General features: G+C 43.1%; 1 protein-coding gene across 1 annotated transcript in view; it reads right to left on the reverse strand.

Annotated features, from left to right (window-relative positions):
- Positions 1-2837: 2837 nt before the first annotated feature.
- The window catches only part of SOAT1 (sterol O-acyltransferase 1), a 44957-nt gene continuing 23267 nt past the window's right edge, over positions 2838-24527 (reverse strand). Inside the window, exons 3-16 of the mRNA XM_073571382.1 lie at positions 19264-19322; positions 17497-17645; positions 13463-13522; positions 12503-12610; positions 11062-11344; positions 10753-10831; positions 10430-10511; positions 10031-10076; positions 8860-8989; positions 8689-8786; positions 7084-7182; positions 6805-6940; positions 5814-5959; positions 2838-4559 (exon numbers count right to left, since the gene is read on the reverse strand). Of these exons, the coding sequence (XP_073427483.1) occupies positions 4494-4559; positions 5814-5959; positions 6805-6940; positions 7084-7182; positions 8689-8786; positions 8860-8989; positions 10031-10076; positions 10430-10511; positions 10753-10831; positions 11062-11344; positions 12503-12610; positions 13463-13522; positions 17497-17645; positions 19264-19322 (1541 nt within the window). The 3' untranslated portion in view covers positions 2838-4493. The remainder of the gene's footprint in view (positions 4560-5813; positions 5960-6804; positions 6941-7083; positions 7183-8688; positions 8787-8859; positions 8990-10030; positions 10077-10429; positions 10512-10752; positions 10832-11061; positions 11345-12502; positions 12611-13462; positions 13523-17496; positions 17646-19263; positions 19323-24527) is intronic.

Raw genomic sequence — 24527 nt, forward strand, 5'->3', positions numbered from 1 at the left:
GGAAAAATCCGCAGCATGTGCACAGCGTTTTTTAATTTCCATAGGAAATAAAGGTACTGTACAACGAAGCAGAATCTGCTGCGGACCCGCAGGTGCAGAAACGCTGCGGAACCGCAGCAGAATCCGCACGGTGTGCACATACCCTAAATATTTCTGCAGCAACGTGTTTCACCAGCGTTTGGTATGAGAACCAAAAGGAGAGTGCAAACTTAACGCCTTGTAACCCATGTATCGTTTACAGTAAATGCCCTGCGATTCGGTATTTACAGCAATCACACCTTTAAATACATCATCTCATGTCACAAACATTATAAACGTATATAACTAGAAGGAACTGTGACGGCTCCTGACGTGTCTATTTTAGGGCTTGTTCACAAGTTGCAGATTTTCTATAAGACTTTTGCAGACAGAAAATCCACGGCACATTATACTATCAGAAAAAAAAAAAAAAAAAAAAAAAGAGGGGGGGGGGGGTACGTCTCATCCACAGATAACTTTCCACTCACAAATTAAGTTTTTTTAAACTGGCAGAATGTCAATTCTTACTAAAAAGTCTGCAGCAGATCTGCTACACGTGGTCGTATCATTAATACTTGCGTTTCTCATGAAACAATTCCGGAGCACGGTTTCCCTTTAATTTTGCCTTGTGCCGCTCCTCCGATTCCTCCTGGACAATTGGGCACTACTCTACCGAAAGGGGTGTGTCTGGGTACAGTGACATGATCAGCACTGATTGGCCCATTAAGACACGCCCTCACCTGCTCACACCCACTTATGGATTTCTAGCAGCTGCTGCAGAAAGTTTCCATGAGTGGGAATATCAATATTCACTGAAACAGCCGCCGTCAGGAGAGATTTCCTTTTTAAGGACGGAATAGAAAATTATTAAAAAAAAAAACCTACCTAACCTGTCAGCGTCAGACATGACACCGCTAGAGTTCACTGTAGACTACCGATGGCACTCCACCATACTGGTAACCCTTCTATGCCTCTAGATGTGAAAGATCAAAGTTTTATCATTTATGGACACCTTCGGAGCGTTTATTTTCTTAGGGGGCGGGGTGGGTCGCATGTATTTTAGGCTAAAAAACAAAAAAATAAATTTACAATTGGGGTTCATGAAAAATGCTGGACCATCCATCAGTAGGCTCAGCGTGACAAAGTTTGTCATTTGTATCTGTCTTGTTGGGAGCTTCTCTCAGCTAATTTATGACCACATGAAAGTTCGGCTGTCCTTTGCGGTGATCGGTGGTCGTAAATCATCTCCGTAAGGTTAAAGGTCCCACAATGAGTTTTTTGATGCTGTGTATTTTTGCTGCGCACAAAAAAAATAAAAAAAAAAATAAAAAAAAATAAAAAAAAAAAAAAAAGGTAGTGTCTTATAGCTCAGCAAAGTGGAAAATTTGTTGGTTTTTTTTCTTTTAAAAATCTCATGCCCACCTTTTTTTTTTTTTTATCTTGTATGTTACGCAGTATAAATCCACCTGTGGTGCACGTTTCAAATCCACAATTTTCTCTTGCGGGAACGCCGAGTTATATGTGAATTTCCCCCAAAAAACTGCATTAGATGTGGAAAATGAGCATGACTGTATCAAAGCTTTTAAAACTAAAAATACCAAGAAGTATATAGCCAAACAAAACAAAAAAAAAAAAAAATGGACGTAAAAGAACCTAATAGGTGCAGAAAATGTTGTATCATCAAAAAACTCACCAAATACTGGTGAAATAAGTTATAATCTCCCCATCAGAATAAGCTCACTGACTGCTACGCAGTTAACTCGTTCTGCAGCTAGCAACCGGCAAGGAAATATACACAGTCTTAAAAGCTGAAATGTGCAAAAAAAAAAAAAAAACAAACTTTTAAAGAAACCCAATAACAATACAATTTTAGCACAACATACATGCATAACAGAAAAGAAATGCCCCGAAGGTGTCCATGTGCTTTAAGAAACCCCGCAAGCAGCATCTCTGCAGCCCAATGATCACTACAATACAAGATTTTCCGGATATACCTCTGGGATCACCATATAATGGAGAAGTTGAACTTTAACAACACTTAATTATACTTTTGTAAAAGCAGCAAAGGCTGTCTGGATCAGGTAGATCAGCATTAGTGATGAGTAGAGTTGAGCGACTTTGGTCGGATCGGGTTTTGTGAAACCCGAATGAAACAAAATAAGTTTCAGATGAAACTCGTCCGACTAGAGCAAAACAAAGTCGGAGTTTCGTCCGAAACCCGACCCCAGTGCAAGTCAATGGGAAATAAAAGTCGGACGAAACTCCGACTTTTTTTGCTCTAGTCGGACGAGTTTCATCTGAAACTTATTTTGTTTCATTCAGGTTTCACGAAACCCGATCCGACCAAAGTCGCTCAACTCTAGTGATGAGCGAACATGCTCGGACACAGTGTTATCGGAGCACGCTCAGGTGCTGACAGACCATCTTCGTCAAGCTCAAATATCAAGTTCGAGTCCTCGCGGCTGTTTGCAGCCGCAACACGTGCATCCGCGGCAACTCGCTCATAGTATAGCGCCTAAGCATGCTTAGATAACACCTTTTCTGAGCACGTTCGCCCAACACAAAACATCTATAGCATCCACGACTGCCATATGATTAGATCTGGTTGGTTTAAGAAGCTGCCGTAGATTCCAAAAATCAATGCCGGTTATTCCCTACAATCTCTGGGGAAGTGATGCACCACAATTTCACCTGTAAGGATGGGGTGGTCATCAATGAAATAATGGCGCTTTTCTTCTGTGACATCCTCCTAGAGATTTTATGAATAACACTGTAAAAACTGCAGCTTCTACAAAGACGTCTTAAGAACAAGGCACATGGGCAACCGGCTGCCATGCTTTATGGCATTATTAAATTCTATAGATTTGACACCATAACGCACGCACTAAAAGCACAGCACGTGGACACCACAAAGGCGGCAGCGTACATCAATTTTGTCAAGGTAATGTCCAAAGAATCCATGTCCGGTCACGGACCATGTAGTCGGGTTTTCCAATTGTGCCGTGCTGCTGCTGAGCCGATCCTCTTCCGTCGCTGTCGACGGGCCGGTCTCAGCAATATATGCGTACTATGAGCAGTGAAGGCATCTTATGACACATCGGCATTAATGACTGCATCAACCAGATTCACGCAAGTCCTTCCGTTTTGGTCCAACCTTGTGCAATTGTTGCACCATTACCCTAACAGCACTAGAATAAGTTACATAATATACAATCCGGAAGGAGAATGTTCCCTTATCGTTCCAACTCCATTCAATGCATTTGTCAGCCTAGAAAGGATACGTGCTGCAGATGGCAATACTGAGTTTGCAAGTTCACTTCCAGCCGTGATGTTACACAAAAGGATGGATTACACAACGGCCCACCGGTACACGTACATTTTCAGTGTAAGAGGATGGATGAGAAAAGACGAACAAAAAGAACCAGACACACCTGGCATCAAAAAGAAGGAATAACGTGAGGACCCATCAGGAATAAGAATGCAGAGATTCGGAAGGAAAGAAAATGGTATGTTACCGAATGTCGCTAAATGGTGCCAACCCCATGGCTCATGGCACCAATGGGGCACAGGCAACTATTTAGAGCAGGTGACTGTTCTGTACAGAAGACCAGATATTATAATAGCACTGGTCTGGGCCCAGTTTGTACACTTGACATTGCAGTGATGAGGATACATTGCACTATACAGAGTGCACAATTACTATATAAGAAGTGATCACCGAGCTGTAAAAGGAAACACTCAGCCCAGAACTGTAGTGAGTGACCCCAGAAACGGAGGGCACAAAAAAAAAAAAAAAAAATTCAGGTCGACGTCTGGTAAAACCAACCAGACCAATGAAACATACAAGGAAATGTATACCTCGATACTTCAACTTTCTCCAACGAAAAGGGGGTGAGGGGTAGGGGAAAACTTAGGTTTCAGAGATCAGAAAATCTTTGGTTATTTAAATCAAGAGTGAAAGGAAGTTGCAAGCCTCATTATTACTTGGTAATGCAGCATGTGATTTGATGTGGCACGGTGGACACTAGCGACCACTGAAAGTCATATTCGGGCCATGCTGGTGTCACATGGGAATACATTCAGTACACATTGTGCAAAAGGCATTGGAGCATCAGTCGGCCAAGGTCCTGCTTGATATGCTCAACTGAGAAACAGAACAAGGACGGTTTAGGTCAATGCCATGAAGACAAAGGGAAAAATGGGATGGTCCAGGCACCGAGTCACGCAGAGAACGTCCCCTGCAAGACGCATCCTGTATGTAAGAGTGGAAAAACTGAGCATCCTGGATATGTATCCATCGCTGGTTTTGGCGTTTTGTCAATAGGGAGAGAAGTAGTGCCATTCGGTTCTCAAAATCTGTTGGCACAGACCATTTCCATGTAGATACCAAGACGACATTCAGTAACAAAGCAAGGAAGTCAGTAGTAAATTCAGCACTGGAGGGCTCAGCGATGTCGCTGCAGTGTTTCCAACGTTCACAGTTTCTCCTCCTCTACGTGGCAAGTCCAAGAGCGTGGCTTCAAGTAATCCAGAAACGTGGGCTGTAAAACAAATATTAGTGGTATAATAGGCAAAGGGTCATTGTCGGCAGATTCTCACAAGAAGTGTTCAGAACAAAGACGTGCTGAGGAGCGTGACCAACCTGGATGGATTCAGGCAGTCGTTTACTTACTTTGTAGCCCTGTGTTCTGCTATGTGTAATTATGTATGAACCACCTAATTTATGTACTGAACAGCTATATTCATGAAAGGTATAAACTGACACTCGGGTAAGCCCAGGGAGATTTGTGATTTTCAACTGTCTATATATTTCTTCTGTTCTCACCATCCAGAGTCTGAATCCCAGAAGCCTCAACGTTAGGCCGGGATAACACTACCGTGTGTGATGCGAGAAACTCGCACGAGTCTCTCGCATCAACACCCGGCGCTACCACCGACACTCAGGACCAGAACCGCGGCTGCCTAGAAATACACGCAGCCGCAGCACAGCTCCGGGCCTGAATGCCGGGTGTTGATGCGAGACTTGTGCGAGTTTCTCACATCACACACACTGTAGTGTGATCCCGGCCTTAGAGCTGGTCCAACAACAGTACAAAACTACAGGCCTTACTATACTGTTAATAAAGTTGAATATTAGCCCTTCTATCACCACAGGCTTCATGAATGAGTGTTGTTCATACGGATAAATAATCGGTGTGCCAATGGTAAAGAACAGTTGAGGAAGCAGCTCGTTTGTCGGCTGATCCCATCTTTAATGTGGCCTAAGTAATAACTGCCTGTTGTCAGAAATTTCTACGGGAACAAAATTTACATAAGGACTGAAAGATTACATAGGTTGATGCAAACCATATGATTAATATTTAATAATTTATTTTAATGTTTTGGCCAGTTCCACAAGTCTGCTTTTTTAATATGTGAAAAAAGGTCTGATTTAGATTAGCGTTTAATCAGTTTGCTTATAAAAAAAAAAAAAAAAAAAAGGGAGGCTTCTCAAACTTCTATAAAACTATTAGTGAAAAAGGGGCCCTTAATGCCATCCGTGGCATATAAAAAAAAACAAAAAAAAACACAAGCACGTTGCTTTTTCTTTTTTTGAACATGCAAAAGACATGCACCCATTATAGTCTTTGGGGCCGTTTACATTATCTATCCATTAAAAAGATAGAATTAAAACATGCCCAAGAAAAATCGAATGTGTGTGTATAAGGCCTCTAACACTAAAACCTAGGAGTGTACAGATAATTGGATCAGGGATCCCCAATTTCTTATTTATGCGAGTGCGGATTGTAACTTACATTGCTGAGCGAACAGTGGCGCTGTGCGTACCACTCCTGAGAGTAAAGGCAGAGCAGGACACCTTGCCCCAAAAAAAGTGATGTCCACATGATCACATTCCAAATGGGACCTTTCCGTCGGTCGTGAAGAATGAAGTTAAAGATCACTGCAATTAAAGAATTACATTTCACCCAAAGAAAGAAATAAAAGGGCCAAAGATGGGCTTTTTGCACAACCTATATATAACGTAACAGATCTGCAGAACAAATCTGGGATTGCAAGAAGGCGAAGGCTAGTTTAAAAAGAAAAAAAAATTTTTACTATGGATTTCCAAAGCTGTAATCTGTACCAGAAAATTAAGATCTTCAATATCTGATTGGTTTATTTTATATTCATCAGATTCTTCTTTATTTTAGTTCATTTCTTTTCAGTTAAGCAATGACCTGGAGCCAAAATAGTGTGACCTCATCTCTCCATAAAATCTCAGTCACTTTGCTGCATATTCATTTTAATGATTCAACGCACCTAAATAATATTCATAATATATATGGCAATAAATGCACTTAGGGACGGACGGACCCTTCATTGAGACTATACTTCGGCTGAGGTCAGATTAACACACCTGCAAATCAAAGTCCGAGGATGGACTGATTTCTGGACAGATCGCAGTTCTCCTGACCTGCACAAAACAGTCTCATAAGTGTATACTGAATTTGGGACAGTCCGTACAAAGCGGTCCATAGACGTATGTATAACCAGGCTAAGGGAAGAGTCAGATGACTGTATAACTCGCATGTGGATTACATCGCAATTCTTGGACTGGCCGGCAGCTCTCCTGACCCGAGTGCGACAGCCACATAGAAATACATGCAGTCTTGCCCGGGTCGGGAGAGCTGATGTCCCGTCCGAGCATTGCAATCCCCGTCCGACTCTTCCCTAATAGATTGTAATCCAGAGCAAGGACCCTGCCCCAGTCTATGAGGTGTATATGAGAAGAGGAGATTCACTTACTGCCAAATCCCATGAACAGAATGAACAAAACTGGGTAAAAGAATCCGAAGCAGATCCCGAGGGCATATTCATGAACGACAGCTGAGACCATGAACACCGACAACATGGCTGCGGCTTTAAGCCTCCTGCCAAAGAACTGTAGGGGGGGGGGGGGGGGGGAACAAACACACACAACTTAAAGCTCATACGTAAAAAAGAAAAAAAGAGCCAGAGATACAGAGGCGTAAAGATAAAGAACGCTGCATTTCGAGTAAACAGAAGGGGCGCTCGACATCTTACCCAGAGGAAGTCCCGATAGGCGTAGTAGTACAGCCAGTCATGTACAACCACATTCCAGGTACGGTAATAGTTAGCGAATGAAGTTGAATTCCACCAATCCTGAAAATAAGACAGTTTAGGCAAAATGGTGAATTTGTGAATCTACAAAGCAGAACTGCTGTAAGGTTTTGTGCACTTTGCGTATTTGCAGATTTTCCTGCAGGAAAATAAACAAAAAAGTGAAAAAGTGTCCGCCATTCATTTGAATAGGTAAGAAGCGCTGCAAACACACTCTGTAGGTTGGGGAACATTCAAGATTTTAAATCTGCTAGGAAAAAATACAAAAATGGCGTGAAAGTGCAATGGGGACTGCGCTTGCTTCTGGTGGAGTACAAAGTTCTTTATTCAGCAACGCGTTTCCTGAGCCTACTGGCTCACTTCATCAGGGCAGAAAAAAATAAGCAGCTTGTGCGGGAGACATCAGAAATCTCATTCACTTTGCTGGGACTGTAAGACGCTGTGGTTTTTATTCACAGAAAAAAACAATGCATGTGAACAAGCCCTTAGGAGGAAGGAGATATACGGTATGTATATATCATTGTAGATACCGCTAATCTGAAAACAGACAATCACAACTCCTAGAGACGGAATGAAAATAAACCAAGAGCCTCTTCTGCCTTCCCCAATGCTCAGCTGATTATTTGCTTTAATTACGGTACTAGTTTAGCAGCAGAATAGGCCATCTTATGTAAGGGCAGGATATCAGGATATTACATGACGGGAGCGTGCCCTTTGTCTTCTTTACAGTGACTGATGCAGATACACAGCAGCCATCACCAGCCGATATACTGGAGTCTTACCCATGCGCCACACTGCAATACTTGGCCATTGTATCGCCTAGTACAGGGTGGGCCATTTATATGGATACACCTAAATAAAATAGGAATGGTTGGTGATATAAACTTCCTGCTTGTGGCACATTAGTAAATCGGAGGGGAAAAGTTTTCGAGATGGGTGGTGATCAGTTTGGATCCAACTTTATAAATGGCCCACCCTGTAGAATTACCGTCCCTGTAATACATTGCCCTTACATAAAGTATCCTGTAACTTCAGTTCCTGGGATCACCGCATGTACAGTTTCATTACTCCATTTACATTTTTCTGGTAAAAAGGGTTTACAACCAATATCACATTATAGCTCCCACTTTCATCATATTGCTACAGAAATCCTAAAACTCCAAATACATTGTTTGTGTAAAGCAGTAACAAGGGTAAGAATTGTCATACAGCTTTCCCTATAACACATTTTGCAATGCAAGGAGTGAAATCAAGCAAAACTAAAGAAGTGAGGCAGAGCATATGTTGGTATATGTGCAATGTGTAAAAGCATGTTCACACTGTGGCCATTTAAGAGAAAACCCAGTTAAAAACAAAATGAGCAAATACCCTACATCCCACCACGACAAGGTGTACTAAGTCGGTACAGTCCTAGAGACAGGACACGACTGTCCCAGCTGGGATCACCTTGTTGCAGTGGGATAGCTTTTACGGTTTTTGATCAAAATAGTGTTAACAGCCCCAAGAGAAAGGGAGACAAATTAAACTCATTACAACCCATCCCTTTACCTTGTAGAACATTCGGTCGGCGAAACGGAGCATCTCAGCAAAGGCATTGAGCCAGCAATGTAGGAAAGCGAAGAAGGCCAGGAAGAGGATGAGCACACCTGTCACACACAGATATAAAATGTCACGCAGGGACAGCAAGCACTGCCCCAAACCCAGGAGGTGACCAAGTACCTGGAAGGATGGAGTTAAAAATACAGAGGACCAGGATACGGAGGCTGAACGGCTCCTGGCTGATGTTGCGGAAAAGTGGGATACAGAGTCGGACAAACACGTAGTAGGCGTAGAAGAGACAGCCGAGCACCTGCAACATAAACCACAGACAATGAATGAGCAGTCAGCTTCACTTGCAGGACTAAAAGACATTTTGCATGCAAAGCAATGTAAGTGCAAAAGGGAAATAAGGTAAGAGCATCTCTCCCAGCAGGCTGCCTTGTCTTAAGTGCCCCACGAACTGTTGGCCAAGCTGCACAGTCCAGACCACCTTCCCTTAGGCTGGGTTCATACTGCGTTAATGCAGTCCGTTTAACGGATTGCGTTACACCGCGATGTAACACAATCCGTTAACGCAGCCATTCACTACCATTACCGAGCGCATTGCTAACGTATGCCATAATCGGCATCATTCTGTGACGGACCCCCGGACATGGTCTGCAGTGTCCGAGGGTCCGTCACTGCTAGCGCAGATGAAGCATCTGCGCTAGCGTTATGCTATAGCGTTAAACAGACTGCTTTAACGCAGTATGAACCCAGCCTTAGTCACACTGGTAGCTGCCCCCCTCGCTTCCATGGTTTATGGTGCCGACTTCACTTGGCCCAGTCACCTTCCTGTTCTGTGCAGTCAGGACAATGCCGGTCCATTTGCATAATACTTTTACGCATTCTTGTTGATAGATTCTGAAAACCGGAAGAAAAAAAAAAAAAAAAAGGCATAGGGAATCTTACGGCAGGCCACCCTATATGTAGACGTGCTTATATTATGCCATCATTTTGCCATGACAGATTCCCTTTAACAGTGGTTTCTCTAGTGCCACAGCAATGTCCTGCACTATCAATGGTATGTAGCTACAAAGAGTCTCGCACTCTAGGGTCACAGATACGGTTTTAAAACTCACGTGGATATGAATCAAGGAAATTATGGGTCATTGTGCTGTCAAGAGGGGAATGAAATTGGCATCTTTCTCAAGTGTAGAAAACAGCTGTACCTTACATATTGGATCAAGGATCACTAGTTTGGTTACCGCAGCTCAAGACCTTTGACTATGCCTTGAATTTAGACATACAAGGCAATTCATTTTGTTACGGCCAGGTCAGTAAAAGTCCACAAAACAGGTTAATACTTTACCTGAGCAAATTTTGTGGCAACGTATCCCCACCTTATGGATGGATTCCTACAAGACAAACGTGTATATGAAAAAAAATGCATAAAAGCATTGGTAACAGTGCAAGTTTTATACTGTCCCAATAAAGACCATATTTTGTGCTCCATCAGGTAATGTGAGCGTTTATCCATTCTATTACCGCCTTCTACAAAAAATAAATTCTACAGCTCAGAAATAAGCCTAAACTAAATCTATAACATGAAGACGCTCTTCGGAGTATAAACGGCTATTTACAGAGCTTTTCTTTTTTTTTTTTTTGTGAAATTTCGGCAGGTGGCTGATACACATTGTGCGAGGATGGAAGTTGTAGATGAAAGGTCAGCAATGTGCGGTCTCAGTACAAAGTTGAGAAACTCATTTACCTCGGATAGTTGTCTCGGTAAATCAGGGTAGGAACAAACAGGAAATACAAGTATTGTGTAACTTGTGGGACTGGAACAATCGCTAAAAGAAAAAAGAAAACAAAATTTACTAATTCTAAAGTCAAACATAACCCGAAGTAGTACTGAATATTCCAGAGGACAGAATCCTAGATTCTAAATTCTACACATCACGTCTGCTAAAAGACCCGTAGTAAGTGACAGACCAAAAAATATAATGTAAAGGCAGAAAGAATGCCTCAACATCAAGAGATTTCTAGATAATTTTCCATAAAAAATGATGGGATCTCATGTTTTATACTCACTTGACTTTTCTTTGGCAAAAGACAAAACCCGAGGGATATTTTCTCTTATGAATGAATGCACCTTCATGATCATTCGAACCTGGTAATGTATTAGAATAAGATTTTATTTAAATGGTTTATTCTAGCCTCTAATAGTTTCCACTTGATGTGTATAGTTAGATCAGTTTGAGCTTCACTGCTGGGATCCCCGATAATTGTAAGAATAGTGGGCTTATGTCCTCGTCCTCCCATTACCATATTAAGTGAATTGAGTGGCCAGATGCACACGTGTCCTGCAGAGATAAAGTCCTGAAGACCAGACTCTCTTACCTGCTCCAGAATGACAATGAACCTGGAAGCTGGGGGTAAATTATGTTGAAGAACTACGTATGCTGGACAGAAACCGAGGCCAAGCATCTGAAAAGCCAAGTAGAGCGACCCGTAGAATAGAGACCGTATGGTGCGGTGCGATGATGTCTTGTATCCCTGGGCCCACATGTTTAAGAGGACGTAGGGGACGATCAGCGTGCTCAAGAACATGCATATCCAGGTGGAGAACACAACGTGGAACTTGCCAAAAGCATAAAACAAAAGATCAAACTCCAACACAAGCCTGCAAGACAAGGAGCACATAAATCAGCCGGCAAGAACAATAGCGAACAGCAAGTCACAAGATTTAGTTCCAAATTTCAAGTGATTTACAACTGAATTGCTTCAATAGTCAGTATATGGATCCCAGAATACACACAGAAGTAAAGAATCCAAGTATTCAGTAGAGAGGTGTGGATCAAATACAGTGGATTTTACAGGTAGCTAATGTATGGTCCACAAAATGAATGTCCCTTATTATGTTATGGGGTCTGGAGAGCCTAGAGCCTAATAAACACAAGACGTATAGCAAGATACACAACTGGTCTCACCACTCGCTGTCCCATTTATGGTCCTCTTCTTCTGCCCTGCACTGAAGCCCTGGTCGTCTTCATGCTAGGCCTGGGATGTCCATGCACATCTGCCTAGTCGAATCCAGAAGCCTAGGCCTCGAGTGCACGCCAAAAGGTCACATCACACGTACTAATGTGACGACACTGTTGTGACTTTGCGACATGCATGCACAGAGACATCCTGGGCCTAGGTAGTCGTGGCCGGAAGTGATGACCTAGAGTGCCATGACTTCAGGACATACACAGTGACCCTACAACATCCTGGGCTTAGTTATGGCCTAAGTCCAAGCCTAGCATGAAGAAGTTCCAAAAACTGAACGCGGGGCAGTAGACAGCAGCCGGAGAGATGAGCAGTAAAGCATCAGGGCTTGTTTGGCTACTATTTTGCTGAAGTCGCATGGATGAATTACAAAACAATGTATATATAATATATTCGCATTTTGGAAAATACAAATTTTTGAACCGTTAGAGTAGAATTAAATTGCACTAGGAAAATTTAGCCTTAAGGAATAAAGTAATTAAGAGAAACATAAGAAAAGTAGTGCAAATAATTATTATGCAGTCTGGAGTCAAAGAATATCCATCTATTAAATGACAAGGCCGACTGTTTCATAACCTGGCCTTTTTACATTTCTATTTGTTTTCTATAATAATTCCAAAAGTACAGAACCAGGAGGGTGTATAGATGAGGGAAGAGCAACACATCATTGCCGTGTATAGAGAGCATGGGTGCCCATTACACCTTAGCTGATAAGTCGCAATCTGACAGTGGAGTAGAAATAAATCAGCAGGGGGGACCACACACAGATTGCGGCAAATACCCAACTCACCTGTTCTTGTCGATGCAATCCACAACGACCGTACTGAGGATGAACAGGATGAGGAGGGCGATAAACATGTGGTAGATGGTGCGGAAGTGATTGACCTCAAAGAGTTCACTGTAATAAAACAAGACGGTCTTTACCTTGTGTTACCAGGACATACAGATGCCAGAAAATTAGGTTTTCTGCCATTTATAAGCTCAAATGTTGTCAAATGGGGAGAAAAGTAGGATAGCTTGTAGACGCCATATTACAATTATGCCAACACTAAGGGCAACAAGCGCCCATGGTGCAGACGGCGGACTAAAAAAAAAAAAATCACACTAAGAAGAGAGGCCGATGGCCATACAACTCACTAGCAAACTTGTGCCCAATCTGAAGGTATTAAGCTTGTAGAAGGAAGCTGCACACCCAAGCACCATCATTCTGTGCAGCTTCTTTCTACAAACTCAATTGAGGTTTGTTTTTTTTTGCACCCCTAGCTTATACTCTGCATATACGATTCGTGATGCACACTATATCCTCTGTGTTCAATCTGAAGATAATCAGCGCTGGTCCTGGCAGCTCCTCCTCCGGTTAGGAAATGGTCCCATGTTGTTACTGGTGTGACAGGGGCTTGCTATTCGGCTTATTTTAGGAGCTAAGCCAGTCCCCCCGCCTATCTGAAGCAGATGTGGTAAAGGAGGAAGGCTTAGTTCTTGACATTAACCAGCCTCCTCCACGCACCGCGCTGGTCACATGCCGACACAAAAAAACACCAGCCTAATGGAGCAGAAGGACTCCTACAAACAAGGTGGCCGGCGTTTGACCACAGGAGCCGTCCTATAGTCATCTTGGTTCCATGGCCAAGTGTTAATGGCAGAATTACAGCACATGCCCGCTACAGCCACTGATTTGCTTTTAAAAAGAATTTGGTAAAAATTGGATACCTCTTTAACAAGAAGTAAACCAAAAAGTGTCTTCACTTACTCTAGTAAAGAACGCCTTGATACAAATACCTTCCCGTGGTCTGGGGGTGTTCTCAATGTCCTGCAAGTAAAAAAGTGAAGAATGAGACATTGATAATAATAATCTTTATTTATATAGCGCCAACATATTCCGCAGCGCTTTACAGTTTAACAGTTTCAAAACACAAGTCATAAGTAACAACGTTAACATTACAATAATTAAAGCAAAATAAGCCGAAATAAGACGACCCTGCTTGTGAGAGCGTACAATCTACAGTGAGGTGAGGGAGATACAAAGTATAGGTGTGTATTTACAATTGTGTATTTACAATGAAGGTCCAGCCATCTTGAGGGAGTGAAGGATGGGTGGAGATAGTGAATGGGCTACACATGCACACGTACACAGAGAATGACTTTGATTAGCGAACGTGATAGGCCGCTCTGAACAAGTGTTTTGAGGGAGCGCCTAAAACTATGCAAATTGTGGATAGTCCTGATTTCTTGGGGTAGAGCATTCCAGAGGATAGGAGCAGCACGGGAGATGTCTTGGAGTCGGGAGTGGGAGGTACGGATTAGTGCAGAGGTTAGTTGATAGTCGTTTGCAGAGCGCAGCGATCGGCTAGGCCGATAGACAGAAATGAGGGAAGAGATGCAAGGAGGTGCCGTACTGTGGAGAGCTTTGTGGGTGAGAACAAGTACTTTGAATTGGATCCTATAATGAATGGGCAGCCAATTTAAGGACTGGCGAAGAGCGGACGCGTCCGAGTACCGATTACCCAGATGGACGATCCTGGCCGCTGCATTAAGTATGGACTGGAGAGGGGATAGTCGAGTGACGGGGAGGCCAATTAATAGAGCGTTGCAGTAATCCAGGCGGGAGTGGATCAATGCAACAGTGAGGGTTTTTGTTGTTTCCATAGTGAGAAAAGGGCGGATTCTAGAGATGTTCTTTAGGTGTAAGCGGCAAGAGAGGCAAGAGATTGTATATGGGATGTGAAGGAGAGATTGGTGTCAAACATAACACCCAGACAGCGCGCCTGCTGCCGGGGTGTTATTGTGGTACCACCCACGGAGAGGGAAATATCAGATTTAGGGAGGTTAGTAGACGGCGGGAGCAGAAGAAGTTCAGTTTTAGAGAGGTTGAGTTTCAGATAGAGCGTGGACATGATATTGGAGACTAGTGCGGACAGACAGTCACTGGCGTTCTGTAGTACAGCAGGGGTAAGGTCGGGGGAAGACGTGTATAGTTGTGTGTCATCAGCATAAAGATGGTACTGAAAGCCAAATCTGCTGATGGTCTGTCCAATTGGGGTCGTGTAGAGAGAGAAAAGAAGGGGCCAAGGACTGAGCCCTGAGGTACCCCGACAGCAAGAGGAAGAGGAGATGACGTGGAGCCAGAGAACAAAACACTGAAGGAGCGGTCAGAGAGATAGGAAGAGAACCAGGAGAGTGCAGTGTCCTTAATGCCTAGGGACTGGAGCCTAGAGAGTAGGAGATGGTGGTCAACAGTATCGAAAGCTGCAGACAGGTCAAGAAGAATGAGCAGAGAGTGGTCCCGTTACATTTTGCTGTCAGAAGGTCATTGGTCACTTTGATGAGTGCAGTTTCAGTCGAATGTAGGGGGCGGAAGCCGGACTGTGAAGGGTCTAGAAGGGTGTGAATGGAGAGGTAACGGGTAAGGCGGGAGTAAACTAGGCGTTCCAAAAGTTTAGAGATGAAGGGGAGATTGGAGACTGGTCTGTAGTCGTTTGTGTAGGATGGGTCGAGAGCGGGTTTCTTTAGTAATGGAGTAACAATGGCGTGTTTGAAGGAGGATGGGAAAATGCCCGAGGAGAGGGAGATATTAAAGATTGTAGTTAGGTGGGTTGTGACGACTGGAGAGAGAGAGACTGGAGGAAATGTGAGGGCATGGGGTAGGTAGTGCATGTAGTCGGACGAGAAGAAGAGAGGAGTCTGGAGACTTCTTCTGTGATGGGATCAAATGTGGAAAGTGAGCCAGGGGAGATGCAGGAAGGGATGGGAGTCACAGCACTTGGTGGTTGGGAGCAGATTTCTTGACGGATATTATCTATTTTTTCTATAAAGTGGGAGGCCAGGTCAGCAGCACAAATGTCTGTGATAGGGGCTTGTGCTTTTGGCCTGAGGAGGGAGTAAAAAGTGTCAAAAAGTTTCTTGGGGTTGTTGGCTAGTGAGGAGATCAGGGTGGTGAAGTAGGTCTGTTTGGCGAGGTGAAGGGCAGCGTTATAGGTTCTTAACATAAATTTGAAGTGGATGAAGTCTTCTGGTGTGCGGGTTTTTCTCCATAGGCGTTCAGCACTCCTGGAGCATCACTGGAGTTGTTGAGTTTGCGATGTGAGCCAGGGCTGTTTTACTCGGTGTTTGGAGGTTCTGAGAGTGAGGGGAGCTACTTGGTCAAGGGTGCTTCTAAGAGCGTCATTGTAGTGATGAACAGCCAGATTAGGACAGGAAAGAGAGGAGATTGGGGACAGTGATGAGTGTAGGGAATCTGAAAGTGTCTGAGGTTTAATAGCTTGTAGATTTCTGACTGTGTGGTAGGTAGGAGTGAGCTGGGGTGGGCGAGGATTTGTGAGCATGAAGGAGAGAATGTTGTGGTCAGAGAGTGGAAGCAGTGAGTTATTTAGGTGGGAGATTGAACAGAGCTGGCAGAAGACCAGATCAAGGGTGTTACCGTCCTTATGTGTCTCAGAGATTGAAAGCTGTGAGAGGCCTAGAGAGGTGGTTGATAGAAGCTTGGATGCAGATGTGGAAGTAGGGCTGTTAATGGGGATGTTGAAGTCTCCCAGGATGAGGGTTGGTAGTTCTGAGGACATGAAGTGAGGCAGCCAGGCTGAAAAGTGGTCAAGGAAGTGGGTGGGTGAGCCTGGGGGCCGGTATATGACCGCTACCCTGAGGGAGAGGGGATGAAAGAGCCGTTGATGATGATCACCGATGAGGGGACAGTAAATCAGCCACATAGGACCACCAGGCGCTCCACCAATTCAACAATGCACAACCTCGAAATAAAATTAGATCTTTACTTACGTAATTATTAATTTCATTTCACAATAAGTCGTTTTCAGCATGAAGAGTTTGCTTTTGTAATGGACAAGTCTTTTCAAGCTCAACATTTTTTTTTATTTCATCACTGAACGTCACTTTCAAGGTTATATATAGTTGAAAGAGTATGAAAATCTCAAGAGTTACTCCCTGCATTACAGTCCAGAACAGCAGTGACAAACAACTCTATTGGATGTTATTGGAAACAGTCAACAAGCTGGGCTGACAAATGCACGGCTGGCAGCTTGGCCGAGTGCCAATAATACAGTAGGAGTAAGGTGTCCACTCATCGGATCGCTGTGCTGGAACTTTAAGAGTTTTGGCCCCTACTTTAAGTGTCTGCAAAAAAGTAAACTTAGATTTGCCCAGGGTAAGAAATACAAACCCAGCAGCTCTCCTCTGCATCAATACCCAATGGGCGCTGCAGTCAATCAGCAGCCACTTGATCAGCTGAAGTAAATCACATTTTTTCAGAAAAAAAAAAAAAAAAAAAAGAGCTTGTGAAGGCTGCAGTCAGTCAGTGGCATATGTATGGCTGCACCAATCACATGAAACACCCTTCCAGATGCCGATACCAGGAAACCCATGGGGAATGCGGTACTGAGAATTGGCACTGGACCAATAGTTGTAGATTTTCTGTCTGGATATTCGGGGTGGGAAAATACACATTTTACAATAGCAGCATCATGGATGAGACTTTAATATCATGCGTGCACTGCAGAGAGAATCAGAAGTGGACAATAACGGATCCGGACAATTTGACATCTGCAGAAAGTCAATTTATGAAATTTCACTGAGATTTTCACTGCCATTTGTAAAGAAAGAATTGAACTCCGGTGAAGTCACTGCACTAGTGCAAGAATTGCTGCCAATTTTTTTGCCCCTGTGGATACAGTTGCAAAAGAATCAGGTACAGGTTGATGAGATGGGCACAATCTCTAAAATAGGAAAAATTGGCCTATTCAATCCCAAAATATTGGTAGCCATGGGAAACGTTACCTCACTTTGTGGCCGTCTTTCTCAGCATTTGCAGGGTAACAGTTGCCGGAAGCAGGAGAGGCTTCTAGAGCGGTGGATTCTTCTATAAAGTTGTTCACAAACTCATTAAAGTGAATGTCCACTTCCTTCATCAATTCACTCTTTAAGATCTGGAAGTAAAAATGAACGGACCAGAATGTGATGGATTCAAAAAAAGTGGTGGATAATTACTACAAACATGACTTTAACCATTATCTGAACAAGTAACAAAATGTATTACTATAAGGCTATGTGCACACGCTGTGGATTCACCAGCGGATTTTTCTGTGCGGATCCGCAGGTAAAACTGCAGGTAAAGTGACCTGCGGATTGGCATGCAGTTTTCCCCTGCGGTTTGACACCTGGACAATGGAATAGGTGGCAAACCGCAGCGGAATCCGCAGAAGTCAATTCTTTCTGTGGATTCAAAACCGCAGCTTTTCCGCAGTGAAAAAAACCGCAGCATGTGCACAGTGGATTGTAAATCCCATAGGATAACATACTGTACACTGTGTGCAGAACTGCTGCAGATCCGCAGAGGCAGGGTCCGCAGCAGAATCCGCAGCGTGTGCACATACCCTTAGGGGGACTAGTCTACGTTCCCATAAAGAGATGAATGCCAGTGGCTTCCAAAGCCCTGCTTAACCCCAGTCCAATTGCCTTTAGGTACACTGATATCAGCACGTACTCATTTGGAGGATGGCAGTGAAGGGGTCAGTACACATCTCCTCTGCGTGTTGTGCGTAAACAGTAACATAAGGAGAACTGTTAAAAGGGAATCTGACAGCACCATGATGTAGGGACATAGACCCCAATTACAGCAATGTAGCACTTGCTGGTCTGGTCTGAATACGATCATTTTGATGTAATCACTTTTCTCTACTACAGATCTAGCAGAGTCTGCCCACACCCAACTGGCAGCGTCCAGTGAACACTGAACATGGTCAGTAAGCTGCTAATCAGCGGTGGGGGCGGGGTTACACAGATCAGCCTGACTGGCCTGCACGAGACATGTAGTCCTGCACCGATAATCTCTTGCTGATAAACACTGATTGTATTGAAATTACAGCACACAGTCTGATTACAGGGCTGCATCACGTATTAGGCTCTCTGCCCTCACAATACGCTGCTGCTAGACCAAATAGCAAAAACCTGCTGAAAAGTTCCCTTTAACTGCCATCTTTCATCTCAGTAATGTGAAAACTTGGCATCAATCAGCAAAGATTTTACTAATGAAAGTGAAATAGTAGTCAGGGAGGAAGAAGCAGATTTCCCTGATAATACCAAAAGAAACTTTTGTAATACATATATATTTTTTTTTTTGCTGTCAGTTGAGTAAAGATTTGAATAAGTTCAAAAGTGTCACTTACTGGGAAAGGAAACTAGGGAATTTTAACAAAGTCCTGCGATTGTGCGCAGCATATCTTTGATTAATGTAAATGCAGCTTTGGTTGTTCGGTTTCAGCTGTTGACATCAATAACAGCAAGAGTTGGGTCCCCTGAGGATTACTACAGGGGAGTGCTGTAAGGACCTACAGATGTTACCAATATGGAGTATTCAGACCCGCCACGGTCAACATGAGGTGGTCCTGATCATGGATCCCAACAAGAACGTCTGACTTGTTTTCGAGATCAAAATCAAGACGAATGAGAGCCACTTTATCACACCCCTGCTTCCATTACAAAACATTATCCGCTGCTCTTGGGTCAGTGACTACACAGGGGTGCGGCCATGGGACTAAGGTTTACCTCTGCTTTCCTCTTCAGTTCCATTTTTCTGTTGATCACATGCTCCAAGTCCATAAAACCTGTCAGTAAGAAGGCACAAGTCAGGTCACTGTGCTCTGAACATAGGCAAAGAGCACCGCAACAGGCGGAGTAAACAGGCATGCGGCTAGATCACAGCAAAAAGAAGGGAGGACATGGCCCAGCGGATGGAGAGAGGAGTCAAAAGTTCAGGTTATACGAGCTTGAGTTATTGTCAGAATATACATGTTCATAAAAGAAAAAATAAATGTATATATATATTTTATGTAAAGCTCAATATGTATGTATGTCCGGGATTGGCATCCGCACCGTCGCAGCTACAGTCACACGTCTGGACCCCAAGAGCGTCATAGGCTATGTTGTGAGGCGAAATTTTAACCCCGCAAGTTCCAATTCACCAAACAATTTTGCCCCTATCTACATAAATGGGGAAAAAGTGAAAGTTAAGGTGTTGGAGGCAAATTGACAGCTGCCAGATGTGAACAAGGGGGACTGAAAGAATGAGAGCGATGGCGCCAAAGAGTATATACCGTACAGTTGCTAAGGTGGGGCCCTGACATGGGATACTCACCACACACGGGGATATGAACACACACACAAAATGCGCCACACACTACCACGTGCTTCAACACATATACCACCCTCAGCACACATTTCACCACACATACACCAACCTCGCCACATAAAAGTCGAAACACAAAAGTCGAAACTCACTCGCCACGCTGTCCCAGAGCTGTTTAAAAGATGAAAAATGAGCTGTTGGTTGCTATCAGCAACAGTTTTCTTTGTAGACAATTGTGGTAACTGAGGCCTATTATTCTTATCATTTCTATGGTGTTATCGTCCTTCTGTAAAGCTGGAAATAACACAATTTCTTACCGTGCCAACACAGACCACCCTCTGACACAGACTGCAGGGGGAGCCCAGTATCACAAAGGATAGGATTAGATACACAGCTCAGCAGTCAGTATCACACAGGATAGGATTAGATACACAGCTCAGCAGTCAGTATCACACAGAATAGTATTAGATACACGGCTCAGCAGTCAGTATCACACAGGATAGTATTAGATACACGGCTCAGCAGTCAGTATCACACAGGATAGGATTAGATGCACAGCTCAGCAGTCAGTATCACACAGGATAGGATTAGATGCACGGCTCAGCAGTCGGTATCACACAGGATAGGATTAGATGCACGGTTTTTATGTGCAATATAATCATTATAATTTGTTATAACTAACCACAGTTGGTTACTATGCCCAGGCAACGCCGGGCTCTTCAACTAATAATTTCATATACCACCATGGGAAAAGATAATTACCATTTCTAACTATATTTTTTTTTCTAAAAAGTACCTTCCACAATTAGATGATTCTCCTCTGTTTGGGTGCGTCCTTCGTCCTTCCCACACACAATTTCCCTTTTCCAGGTCACTTTACTATACGACCGGTCCATCAGCCCTGACAGCTACCTGTGGCCACTTCACAGGAGCAGTGGTAACTGCATCTTCTCTGACGGAATCTATGGGTTTTTGTGTTTTTTTTAATAGCCAGCCTGGGATGTCATCATTGTTGTGTAGTCACTTTTATTGGACAGAGTGCCCAACTGGCCAAAGGGGAAAAAAAAAAAAAAAAAAAAAACCTACTACTTTAAGAAGCTTCCCGTTTCTTGTTGATGCTAGTCTTCCTCTGTAATGCCAAGTGCAAAGTTTTTGGTTTTGCTTTGAGACTTTGAAAAATTACTAGGGACGGACCTGCAGTACCCTGGTGTGGCCACTAGGTAGTTGACGAAGATTTGATGTTCCGCAACAGAATATTCAGCAGCCACCGTTAACAGCTGATCAGCATGGGTACCGGCTGTCACACCCCTACCGATCTGTTATTAATAACCTATTCTAAGGATAGGCCATCAACAATGAAGTACTGGACAAACCAGGGCTGTGGAGTCGGAGCTCATTTTGGTGGAGTCGGAATAAAATGGTCCGACTCCGACAATATATAATAAATTGGGTACAGTAGTTCAATGCAGGATGTGCTGAATATTTTTTCATAGGAATTTGGGAAAGTTATGAAATGTCCTATAAATGGCTGTTCTATTCCTGATCTAAGGCTACATTCACACACAGCGTTTTTGCTGCGTTTTTTGAGGATACGTTTTTCAGCTGCAAAAGCAGATCAGCTTTTTAAAAAACTGCATCACCTGAAAGGTTTTTGAGCTCATAGATAATGTTTTCAATAGCAAAAGCAGATTAGAAAGCTGCTCTATCTATCCATATCTTATCTGTACCAAAAAAGAATGAAAGCCGGGTAGTACACAGACTAACACTCCTTTTTAGTGTATACCCAAAAGACTTGGGTATACTAATAGATCACAGACTGAATATGAGTCAACAGTGTGATGCAGCAGCAAAAAAGGCAAATGCAATTCTAGGATGTATTAACAGAAGCATACAGTCTAGATCACGTGAAGTCATTATTTCCCTCTACTCCTCTTTGGTCAGACCTCATCTGGAATATTGTGTCCAGTTTTGGGCACCACATTTTAAAAAAGACATCAACAAACTGGAGCAAGTTCAGAAAAGAGCGACCAGAATGGTGACCGGTCTGCAAACCCTGTCTTATGAGGAAAGGTTGCAGGATTTGGGAATGTTTAGTTTGCAAAAGAGAAGACTGAGAGGAGACTTAATAGCTGTCTACAAATATCTAAAGGGCTGTCACATTGTAGAAGGATCAACTTTATTCTCATTTGCACAAGGAAAGACTAGAAGCAATGGGATGAAACTGAATGGGAGGAGACACAGATTAGATATTAGAAAAAACTTTTTGACAGTTAGAGTGATCAATGAGTGGAACAGGCTGCCACGAGAAGTGGTGAGTTCTCCTTCAATGGAAGTCTTCAAACAGAGGCTGGACAGACATCTGACTGGGATGATTTAGCGAATCCTGCTTTGAGCAGGGGGTTGGACCAGATGGCCCAGGAGGTCCCTTCCAACTCTACGATTCTATGATTCTTTTTTTTTTTTAGCACCAGTCAGGTACACCTCATAGCTGCCCAAAAGGACGCCCAGGACAGGCATTGCTCGTCTTCAGTAACACTTCAACATCAATTGATAGTTGGAATAAATAGCCTGCATTCACCACATCTTAAGGTGCAGGCTTTATTTTCAAGTGTAAGGGTGTGCAGTATAAGGTTCTGCAGCAGCTGAGGTGTGCAGTATGAGGTTCTGCCCCCCCAGTTTTGATCCTGGCTAAAACCGTTTCTTATCGATATGGCGAACCCTCAGGTAACCCTAAATGAAGGTCAATGGACACAGGTGGCTGAATTGAAGGAATTGCTTAATCACCTATTTACTGTGACTAAAAAAATTACAAGCTGAGGATTTAAACTCCTGGCATTTTCATAAGGGAGTGGAAGAACTTGCCATTTTGCCTGTCCCAAAGAGGAGATTTAATCGCAGATGGCATTTCTGTTTCAATGAAACAGAGAGAGACACAGCTACTGGAAAATAAAAATTTTCTGGCAGCTGTTTATGTGGAGCCAAGTCATCGTATATTGCTTGATGATCAACAGCTTACTAAAGTTAAAGAAGCTCTGACTGAGGTTGCAGTTAGGATGAGTGGCCTACAGGAGGACTGCCAGGCGCAAGAGGACTTGGGTTCTGACAGTTCTACTGCTGCCATATCTACATCCTCATCAGATGAGTTTGACTTTGACAAGTATTTGGATGATATGGAGCAGGCAAAGCGTTGCTGCAAGGAAAAAAGATTTCACTCTGTCTCCTATATCAAGCAGATTGACCATATTTCAGCAAAATGTTTCACTTGCTCTCAAAGAAAATGAAAAATTCAACCGTTCATCAAAACTGACTGTGCATGAGGCAATTCCTTTATACTTGGAAATTGTTAGAGATGTTGTCCATGTGGTTATGGCTTTGCCTCCAACCCAAGTTAGTGTAGAGAGGTTGCTCTCTGGCCTTAAAATTATTAGGTCAGATTTGAGGTCATCTATGAAGGAGGATCTGATGGAGGCGATACTATTTCTTAGAACAAATTCATAGACTGCACAAATGTTATTTAGTATGTTTTTGTTGAAAACTGTTTTTTGCCACTTACATAGTTTATTATAGTGTTATACATATATATGTAAATCGATATTATAGTGTATTACAAATTTACAATTTATTAGTTTGTGTTCTAAAGTTGTATTCCAATAAATAGATATTATGTTCTATCTAAATGTCTTGATTATTGTGTCATAAAAATGATTACATGTCTGATGTTCACATTGTACTACAATACATTTTTCTCTTAAATATAAGCAATATATGTTGGAGTCGGAGGAAGGGTAACTGAGGAGTCGGAGTCGCAGGTTTGGCTTACCGACTCCACAGCCCTGGGACAAACCCTTTAATCATGTCTAAAGTCCAAGTACTTGTGACTTGCCATGGACGTGCAGGATGCTGTGCTGTGTATCCCTCCCAATTCAGCATGGAAATCTTGACAATTGTGTCTCTAACAGAATAACATTCTACCATACATACGGTAGTATATCCCATGTCCCTCTAGTGTCACCCAGGCTTGTATTCATAGTCAGCCAAGAACGGCCTCGTCACTGGCACAAAACGTACAGATTTCATCTCAAGGTTAAATCATGAAGCTTCTGGTAAATGAGACAAACCGTGACATTTGCAGTTTTTTTTATGGAAGGTCACGGATTTGCTCTCATCACAAGAAAAACATTGTCCGGGTGCCTGCATGGAAAGTGCAGAGGATGGGAGGTAGCATAAAAACTTACTGAATCTGGTACAACCCCAAATATTCCACTCTCGGTGCCTCGGCTCTACTGTACGGATAGAGGCTGTAACCACACATCCAGTGGGGAAAAAGAGGAACTAACGCTCTGTATTTTGTGCAAATTGTGCCATGTCAGCAAGAAGCCCGAACTGTGACTTCGGAAGTTACTAAGTGGTTCATTTACTGTAAAAGTGCATCCTCAAGATAGAAAATAAACTTGTGTGGAATTAAAGGAAACACACTGTAGAACTCCGTGTACAAGAAAATGGGGGTTTAAGTCTGAAAAAGGAAGTAATGGAGAACATAAAAAATAAGGTAAGATGTGATCCATGGCCACAGGGACCTTCATCAAACAGAGCCGCACTGCATAATGCCATTCATTCAACGTGTAGCAGCCACTGCTGGGTACAGCAGAACTCCCACTTACTTGAATAGCAGCTGATCAATGGA

This window comes from Dendrobates tinctorius, unplaced genomic scaffold, assembly GCF_039654945.1.
Source record: "Dendrobates tinctorius isolate UK_male_01 unplaced genomic scaffold, ASM3965494v1 ptg000029l, whole genome shotgun sequence".
NCBI lineage: Eukaryota > Metazoa > Chordata > Amphibia > Anura > Dendrobatidae > Dendrobates > Dendrobates tinctorius.